At 63.6% G+C, this 9,833-nt stretch overlaps 1 protein-coding gene across 1 annotated transcript in view; it reads left to right on the top strand.

Annotated features, from left to right (window-relative positions):
- Window positions 1-9,833, top strand: part of PFKP (phosphofructokinase, platelet) — an 81,496-nt gene that overhangs the window by 66,093 nt on the left and 5,570 nt on the right. Inside the window, exon 17 of the mRNA XM_007465834.1 lies at window positions 8,542-8,706. Within this exon, the coding sequence (XP_007465896.1) occupies window positions 8,542-8,706 (165 nt within the window). The remainder of the gene's footprint in view (window positions 1-8,541; window positions 8,707-9,833) is intronic.

Below are 9,833 nucleotides of genomic sequence, written 5' to 3'. Positions count from 1 at the left end.
CTGAACCCCATGTCCCCCCACTTCTGAGTCTCCCCTCCTGCACCCCATGTTCCCCACTTCAGTCTCCCCTCCTGCACCCTTTGTCCCCCAACTTCCGAGTCTCCCCTCCTGCACCTCATGTCCCCCACTTCTGAATCTCCCCTCCTGCACCCCTTGTCCCCCCACTTCTGAGGTGCCCCTCCTGCACCCCATGTGCCCCACTTCTGAGTCACCCGTCCTGCACCCTTTTCCCCCCACTTCTGAATCTCCCCTCCTGCACCCCATGTCCCCCCACTGCTGGGTCCCCGCTCCTACACCCCATGTCCCCCACTTCTGTCTCCCCTCCTGCACCCCACGTAACCCCCCCTCTGAGTCACCGCTCCTGCACTCCAGGTCCCCCCACTGCTGGGTCCTCCCTCCTGCATCCCATAGACCCCCACTGCTGGGGCCCCGCTCCTACACCCCATGTCCCCCACTTCTGTCTCCCCTCCTGCACCCCACGTAACCCCCCCTCTGAGTCACCGCTCCTGCACTCCAGGTCCCCCCACTGCTGGGTCCTCCCTCCTGCATCCCATAGACCCCCACTGCTGGGGCCCCGCTCCTACACCCCATGTCCCCCACTTCTGTCTCCCCTCCTGCACCCCACGTAACCCCCCCTCTGAGTCACCGCTCCTGCACTCCAGGTCCCCCCACTGCTGGGTCCTCCCTCCTGCATCCCATAGACCCCCACTGCTGGGGCCCCGCTCCTACACCCCATGTCCCCCACTTCTGTCTCCCCTCCTGCACCCCACGTAACCCCCCCTCTGAGTCACCGCTCCTGCACTCCAGGTCCCCCCACTGCTGGGTCCTCCCTCCTGCATCCCATAGACCCCCACTGCTGGGGCCCCGCTCCTACACCCCATGTCCCCCACTTCTGTCTCCCCTCCTGCACCCCACGTAACCCCCCCTCTGAGTCACCGCTCCTGCACTCCAGGTCCCCCCACTGCTGGGTCCTCCCTCCTGCATCCCATAGACCCCCACTGCTGGGGCCCCGCTCCTACACCCCATGTCCCCCACTTCTGTCTCCCCTCCTGCACCCCACGTAACCCCCCCTCTGAGTCACCGCTCCTGCACTCCAGGTCCCCCCACTGCTGGGTCCTCCCTCCTGCATCCCATAGACCCCCACTGCTGGGGCCCCGCTCCTACACCCCATGTCCCCCACTTCTGTCTCCCCTCCTGCACCCCACGTAACCCCCCCTCTGAGTCACCGCTCCTGCACTCCAGGTCCCCCCACTGCTGGGTCCTCCCTCCTGCATCCCATAGACCCCCACTGCTGGGGCCCCGCTCCTACACCCCATGTCCCCCACTTCTGTCTCCCCTCCTGCACCCCACGTAACCCCCCCTCTGAGTCACCGCTCCTGCACTCCAGGTCCCCCCACTGCTGGGTCCTCCCTCCTGCATCCCATAGACCCCCACTGCTGGGGCCCCGCTCCTACACCCCATGTCCCCCACTTCTGTCTCCCCTCCTGCACCCCACGTAACCCCCCCTCTGAGTCACCGCTCCTGCACTCCAGGTCCCCCCACTGCTGGGTCCTCCCTCCTGCATCCCATAGACCCCCACTGCTGGGGCCCCGCTCCTACACCCCATGTCCCCCACTTCTGTCTCCCCTCCTGCACCCCACGTAACCCCCCCTCTGAGTCACCGCTCCTGCACTCCAGGTCCCCCCACTGCTGGGTCCTCCCTCCTGCATCCCATAGACCCCCACTGCTGGGGCCCCGCTCCTACACCCCATGTCCCCCACTTCTGTCTCCCCTCCTGCACCCCACGTAACCCCCCCTCTGAGTCACCGCTCCTGCACTCCAGGTCCCCCCACTGCTGGGTCCTCCCTCCTGCATCCCATAGACCCCCACTGCTGGGGCCCCGCTCCTACACCCCATGTCCCCCACTTCTGTCTCCCCTCCTGCACCCCACGTAACCCCCCCTCTGAGTCACCGCTCCTGCACTCCAGGTCCCCCCACTGCTGGGTCCTCCCTCCTGCATCCCATAGACCCCCACTGCTGGGGCCCCGCTCCTACACCCCATGTCCCCCACTTCTGTCTCCCCTCCTGCACCCCACGTAACCCCCCCTCTGAGTCACCGCTCCTGCACTCCAGGTCCCCCCACTGCTGGGTCCTCCCTCCTGCATCCCATAGACCCCCACTGCTGGGGCCCCGCTCCTACACCCCATGTCCCCCACTTCTGTCTCCCCTCCTGCACCCCACGTAACCCCCCCTCTGAGTCACCGCTCCTGCACTCCAGGTCCCCCCACTGCTGGGTCCTCCCTCCTGCATCCCATAGACCCCCACTGCTGGGGCCCCGCTCCTACACCCCATGTCCCCCACTTCTGTCTCCCCTCCTGCACCCCACGTAACCCCCCCTCTGAGTCACCGCTCCTGCACTCCAGGTCCCCCCACTGCTGGGTCCTCCCTCCTGCATCCCATAGACCCCCACTGCTGGGGCCCCGCTCCTACACCCCATGTCCCCCACTTCTGTCTCCCCTCCTGCACCCCACGTAACCCCCCCTCTGAGTCACCGCTCCTGCACTCCAGGTCCCCCCACTGCTGGGTCCTCCCTCCTGCATCCCATAGACCCCCACTGCTGGGGCCCCGCTCCTACACCCCATGTCCCCCACTTCTGTCTCCCCTCCTGCACCCCACGTAACCCCCCCTCTGAGTCACCGCTCCTGCACTCCAGGTCCCCCCACTGCTGGGTCCTCCCTCCTGCATCCCATAGACCCCCACTGCTGGGGCCCCGCTCCTACACCCCATGTCCCCCACTTCTGTCTCCCCTCCTGCACCCCACGTAACCCCCCCTCTGAGTCACCGCTCCTGCACTCCAGGTCCCCCCACTGCTGGGTCCTCCCTCCTGCATCCCATAGACCCCCACTGCTGGGGCCCCGCTCCTACACCCCATGTCCCCCACTTCTGTCTCCCCTCCTGCACCCCACGTAACCCCCCCTCTGAGTCACCGCTCCTGCACTCCAGGTCCCCCCACTGCTGGGTCCTCCCTCCTGCATCCCATAGACCCCCACTGCTGGGGCCCCGCTCCTACACCCCATGTCCCCCACTTCTGTCTCCCCTCCTGCACCCCACGTAACCCCCCCTCTGAGTCACCGCTCCTGCACTCCAGGTCCCCCCACTGCTGGGTCCTCCCTCCTGCATCCCATAGACCCCCACTGCTGGGGCCCCGCTCCTACACCCCATGTCCCCCACTTCTGTCTCCCCTCCTGCACCCCACGTAACCCCCCCTCTGAGTCACCGCTCCTGCACTCCAGGTCCCCCCACTGCTGGGTCCTCCCTCCTGCATCCCATAGACCCCCACTGCTGGGGCCCCGCTCCTACACCCCATGTCCCCCACTTCTGTCTCCCCTCCTGCACCCCACGTAACCCCCCCTCTGAGTCACCGCTCCTGCACTCCAGGTCCCCCCACTGCTGGGTCCTCCCTCCTGCATCCCATAGACCCCCACTGCTGGGGCCCCGCTCCTACACCCCATGTCCCCCACTTCTGTCTCCCCTCCTGCACCCCACGTAACCCCCCCTCTGAGTCACCGCTCCTGCACTCCAGGTCCCCCCACTGCTGGGTCCTCCCTCCTGCATCCCATAGACCCCCACTGCTGGGGCCCCGCTCCTACACCCCATGTCCCCCACTTCTGTCTCCCCTCCTGCACCCCACGTAACCCCCCCTCTGAGTCACCGCTCCTGCACTCCAGGTCCCCCCACTGCTGGGTCCTCCCTCCTGCATCCCATAGACCCCCACTGCTGGGGCCCCGCTCCTACACCCCATGTCCCCCACTTCTGTCTCCCCTCCTGCACCCCACGTAACCCCCCCTCTGAGTCACCGCTCCTGCACTCCAGGTCCCCCCACTGCTGGGTCCTCCCTCCTGCATCCCATAGACCCCCACTGCTGGGGCCCCGCTCCTACACCCCATGTCCCCCACTTCTGTCTCCCCTCCTGCACCCCACGTAACCCCCCCTCTGAGTCACCGCTCCTGCACTCCAGGTCCCCCCACTGCTGGGTCCTCCCTCCTGCATCCCATAGACCCCCACTGCTGGGGCCCCGCTCCTACACCCCATGTCCCCCACTTCTGTCTCCCCTCCTGCACCCCACGTAACCCCCCCTCTGAGTCACCGCTCCTGCACTCCAGGTCCCCCCACTGCTGGGTCCTCCCTCCTGCATCCCATAGACCCCCACTGCTGGGGCCCCGCTCCTACACCCCATGTCCCCCACTTCTGTCTCCCCTCCTGCACCCCACGTAACCCCCCCTCTGAGTCACCGCTCCTGCACTCCAGGTCCCCCCACTGCTGGGTCCTCCCTCCTGCATCCCATAGACCCCCACTGCTGGGGCCCCGCTCCTACACCCCATGTCCCCCACTTCTGTCTCCCCTCCTGCACCCCACGTAACCCCCCCTCTGAGTCACCGCTCCTGCACTCCAGGTCCCCCCACTGCTGGGTCCTCCCTCCTGCATCCCATAGACCCCCACTGCTGGGGCCCCGCTCCTACACCCCATGTCCCCCACTTCTGTCTCCCCTCCTGCACCCCATGTCCCCCCACTGCTGTGTCCCCCCTCCTGCATCCAGGCTCCCCACTTCTGAATCTCCACTCCACCCCGTGTCCACCCACTTCTGAGTCACCCCTCCTCTACTCTGTCATCCCACTGCTGTCGCCCCTTCTGAACCCCCGGCCCCCACTAATGTGTCTTCCCTACTGCACCCCATGGCCCCTCACTTCTGTGTCCCCCCTCCTGAACTCCATGTCTCCTCATTGCTGGGTCCCCCCTCCTGCACCCCAGGTGCTCTACTTCCTATTCTCCCCTCCTGCACCCTAGGCCCCCCTCTGCTGTGTCACCCCTCCTCCCCTGCTGGGCCCCCCCTCCTGCACCCCATGTCCCCCCACTCCTGGGTCCCCCATTCTATACCCCAGGCCCCCCACTTCTGAGTCTCCCCTCTTGCACTCTATGTGTCCCCACTGCTGGGTCCACCCTCCCGCACCCCAGGTCCCCTGCTTCTGAGTCTCCCCTCCCACACCCCATGTCCCACCACTGCTGGATCCCCCCTTCTGCTCGCCATGTCCCCCAACTTCTGAGAGTCCCCTCCTGCACCCCATGTCCCCCCACTGATGTTTCCCCCATCCTGCACGCCGTGTCCCCCTACTTCTGAGTTTCCCCTCCTGTATCCCATGTCCCCTGCTGGGTCCCCCATCCTGCACCCCAGGACCCCTACTTCTCAGTCTCCCATCCTGTACCCCATGTTCCCCACTGCTGGGTCCCCCTCCTGCATCCCAGGCCCCCCACTTCTGAGTTCCGTCCTGCACCCCATGTCCCCCCACTGCTGGGTTCCCCCTCCTGTACCTCATGTCCCCCCACTTGTGAATCTCCCCTTCTGCACCCCATGTTCCCCACTTCTTAGTCTCCATTGACCACATCCTTGCAGGTTCCCCCTGACCCTGTGCCCACCCTGCTTCAGGCTCTCCATAGCTCGTTGGTGCTGTTGAAGGAGAGCAATAGCTACCCTGAGTTTTGTGTCCCCGTTTGCGTGGCGCCTGCCACCATTAGCAACAACGTGCCAGGCACAGACCTGAGCGTGGGCTGTGACACCTTCCTGAATGTGGTCCTGGAGGTAAGAGCTTCTCTGTTTGCCGTCGTGGTTTGTTTTTTTGCCGCAAGACAGCCCATCAGGTGGAACCCGTAGGGTCTGTTTTTCCCCCTCCAGGAGAAACGGAAGGGGGACCCCATCCGATCTTTCAGGACAAATGAGCCCAGTTTATCATCAGCTCAAGTTTGCGTCACTTGCCACCCAGCTTCTCTGTGTCTGGGTCGGAGAGGTCAGCCCACCTGTGCCGACTAAAAATAGGCTGTTCCATGGGTGCTCTGGGTGATCCCTGTTCCTGCACCCCCTGGACCAGAGACCTGAGGTGCCTCCCAGTGTGGTGAGGCTGCTGCCAGGCCCCCAGGTGATGAGCTGGCTGCGTGGTCCGCTGGAGGAGACGGGGCATGGAGCAGGTTGGGGTGGGGGAGTATAGACGGTCCCAAGGGGCGTGAGAGTCCAGCGGACTACGGGCCATGGGGAGGAGACGCCCTTCCTTGTGGTGTGAGGCCGCTGCCCTCAGGGGCTTCACCCGCAGCCCCTCCCCTCCACATCCAGGTGCGGGTCCAGCAGCTCAGGTGTCACACGCGCTCTGTCTGCGGGGCCAGCGCCTCCGAGCCCCGCCCACCCAGCTTCTGCTCTGGGGTGTGTCCTGCCCCATCGAGACCCCACCCCCACAGAGGTTCAGAGCCCTCTGTGCTGAAGGGTTCTTGAGCTCAGCTGGGCACAGACCCCTGGAAATGAGCAGTTCAGTGCAGGCTCTGACTGCAAGGTGGGGAGGCCGTCACCAGGATCTCTGCCGTCCATGCCGACGGGCACGTCTGGGGCATTCTGCTCCCCAAGATGGGGGCTCTGGGCCCAACACGTAGCCTCTCCACTTCCATCAGGTAGCACATTGGGCTTTATGTTTACAACACCCATGTGGCAAAATGTGAGCAGTTCTGGGACTTTGAATAACTTGAGGATTTTCCTCCAGTGGAGAATTCCTGGGGATTTTTCTTGGGGAATCCTCTGTCCCCGCCAGAGGGCGCCAGCACTGGACGAGAGGGGATGTTCCCGCAGTGGCCATGGAGACAGGGCTGGTCCGCAACAGGCAGGGGCGTCGGCCCTCCTGGATGCCCTCCTTTCACCCCAGAAATCAGAGCCAGCCGGCCCTGTACCACCCACCAGGGACTGGGGCGCACGGTCCTGCGGCCTCTTCCATGCCAGCCCTGCTCTCAGCAATTGGATGAGATGGCTGCCGGGAGGACTTGCCAGTTTTAGATCAAGTGAACTCAAGCCTCAGACACAACCTGGATGAATGAGAGAGTTGACAGGGGTTTAAGCGCCTGGCCCCCCCGGGGCTGCCAGCCGCCCAGGCCGGGTCAGCTGCCAGGCGCCCGCGGTGGCTCCCTCCTCACCGTCCGAGTCGGGGCCGAGACGCAGGTACTCGCCTCAGAGGAGAGGGGCTTTGCCGCAGTCAGGTGGTTACAATGCTGCTCTCTGCGATAGTGACAGTGACTCTCCGCCTTCAGTGTCAGGCTGGGTCAGGAAAGGGACCCACATGACCTGCAGCTTGGGAGGGGCCTGTGCACCCCCCAGCCCCGAATTCCTCTGAGACAAAGACCAGGCAGGGAGGCTTAAGTGCTCGAAGGCCTCATAAAGGAGCCCGTGGAAACCCTCCCGCCCCCTGTGACCCCTGCACTGCCGGGAACCCACATCCCCGCCTAAGTACCGGGAAGGCAAGATGGGTCGCGTTGATGCGATTTCTTCTTCCTATCTTGGCTCCTGGAGAACGCAGAGCTGCCCACCTGCTGAAGCGCGCACTGAATTTTGATTAAATCAATCTAACTATTTGGGGAGGGTGACGATCCATCAAACACATTGAAAGTATAGTAAGGGATGATGGAAGGGAGCCTGTGTTTGTTCATCAAAATGCTCCGTCACGTTTAACCCGAAGCACTGGAGTGAGGACCTCCGCATTGGTGGTGGTATACTTTGGTGCACAAACCTCTTTTCCCCGACAGGTAACCCCTGGTCTCCCAAGCCCCCACCCCCCATTTAAGATTTCACTCTGGACTCAGAGCTGTTCGGACTGATTTAGGGAACCCTGTACGGTTACCTGTGACTGGTTGATGGATGGGGCAGGATGCTGCCTGCTTTTCTTTCTTTCATTGTCAGACACTTACTGAGCGCTGACTGTGCGATTCCCGTCTTCATGGGATTTGCAGTCTAGCGAGGAAGGCACCCCACCCCCGAATCAGAGAATTACTGAGTTGCAGATACCTGTGCTGTGGTGACTCCTGTGGAGGGAGGCCTCGAGGTGTCACCAGAGCCCCTGGCAGAGGGGACCTGCAGTCCTGGCGACCACGCATCCTGGATTTCATTCCCACATAAGGGCTCGGTCTCAGGTTCCAGGCACGAGGCCCTGGGTGTCTTTGGGGGCCGCAGTCCAGCCCCCACGAGCAGGCCGTGAGAGGCCCCTGGGGCAGGCGGCGGGGGGAACTGGTGTGATGCTCCTGAAGGGCTGAGCAAGGCCAGATGCAGAGACGAGCGTGTGTGGTGGACAGACCAGGGCAGGGGCCTTGCAGGCTCCCCCGAGAGAGGACGGCGGCTGGACAGGTTTCTGTGTCCCCGAGGGCCCGGTGCAAGCGTTTCCTTGGGGCGGGGTGGGGGGGTGGGGTGGGGGAGGAGCGGCCATCTGTGTATCGGCGAGTCTTCCGGGGGCAGGTCTGGAACCATCGTCTGGCTCTGGGGAGAGATGCCCCACGGGAAGCAGTCCAGGGATAGACTGAGGACAGCCACATCCAAGCGTCCATGGGGAGAAAAGGGATTTGCCCGCTGCCCAAGCCCGACAAGCCCAGCAGCGCAGCCCTGCGAGGCAGCAGGCAGAGGGCGCAGGGGGCTCAGCGCACCGACCGAGGTCAGGGCCGGGCTGTAGGGTGATGTCCCACATGGCCTGACCGTGTCCTTCTGTGCAGATGTGTGACCGCATCAAGCAGTCGGCCAGTGGGACCAAGCGCCGCGTCTTCATCATCGAGACCATGGGGGGCTACTGCGGCTACCTGGCCAACATGGGGGCGCTGGCTGCCGGCGCCGATGCCGCCTACATCTTCGAGGAGCCTTTCGACATCCGGGACCTGCAGGTACGCGGACACAGGGCTGGGGGCGCTGCTGCCTGATGGGTCGACAGAGGCGCTGGTGATGCACCAGGTTCGGGCACCCGCCCCCCTCCTGTTTCCTGACGGCGCTCACACCAGTGACGCATTAGGGCTCTGTCCGCGGTGACAGGGTAACAGCAGGAACAGACACATTTCAGGGCACCTGCTGCTCTTTAACCCAAGCTTGTTTCTGTCTCTTACACTCTTTTCTACGAAGCAGTTATCGCCCTTCCTGGGAAGGCCCCACACCCACAGGGATGCGGACGTGTTCAGGGGGCCCGGTGCTTTGCCGGCTGATGGCTACGGATGTCCAGGCTGTGGGGTACACACAAGGCCAGAGCTCGGGTGTCCCTGTGGGGCTGAGTGGGGCGAAATGTGCAGCAGCTGGAGGACAGCACCCCTGCCCAGAGGAGCCCCTCGTCCCCTGCGACCGCAGGACGTAATGAGGGCTGCCCGGCGCCCACCGGGGAGGCTTGACCAGGCAGGGACGCAGCAAAGTAGGTGTTTTCAGCTAAAACCAGGACAGGAAATACACTCACTACCTGCAGCGTGCTTCTTTCTAAAAATGTTTGCTTTTGTGTCACTCTCTCCCTTTCTTGCACATTTCCTTTCTCAAGACACAACAGTCCTTCCTTAGGAAATTTGTGCACCGATTTGAGTCTCTAGGTTTCTCCTGGCCTGAAAATGCTTGGTCGGCAGTTTTACAGGTTTCTGTATAAAGTCAGGTAACAGGTGTTTTCCTCTGAGATAGAAAACACTGTCATGGAAATGGATCAGGAGCCGTGGAGGAAAGTAGCAGCTCTAGGCGAGTACATGGAATACATACACTGATGTGTTCAGGGGAAACCGTTCATCTGGGCAAGCGTCTCCCATGGACGTCATGCATGGCACTGACTCAGTGACAGCCCCCTCCCCCTGCCGTGGCCGTGGGATGCTGGGTTACCGGTTCTCTGGCGTTTGTCACTAGCTGATACGTCACTCGTCTGCTGTCCTCTCTGCTACGAGGTGAACTCGGAGCAGCTGCCCCGACTTCCCCGCTGCCACTGTCACAGGGCCGGACAGTACCCGGCACACAGTAGGTGCTTAATAAAAGTGTCCTAACGGAACACTCT

This window comes from Lipotes vexillifer, unplaced genomic scaffold, assembly GCF_000442215.2.
Source record: "Lipotes vexillifer unplaced genomic scaffold, Lipotes_vexillifer_v1.1 scaffold7, whole genome shotgun sequence".
Lineage (NCBI taxonomy): Eukaryota > Metazoa > Chordata > Mammalia > Artiodactyla > Lipotidae > Lipotes > Lipotes vexillifer.
This window is presented reverse-complemented; position numbering and strand designations above follow the sequence as displayed.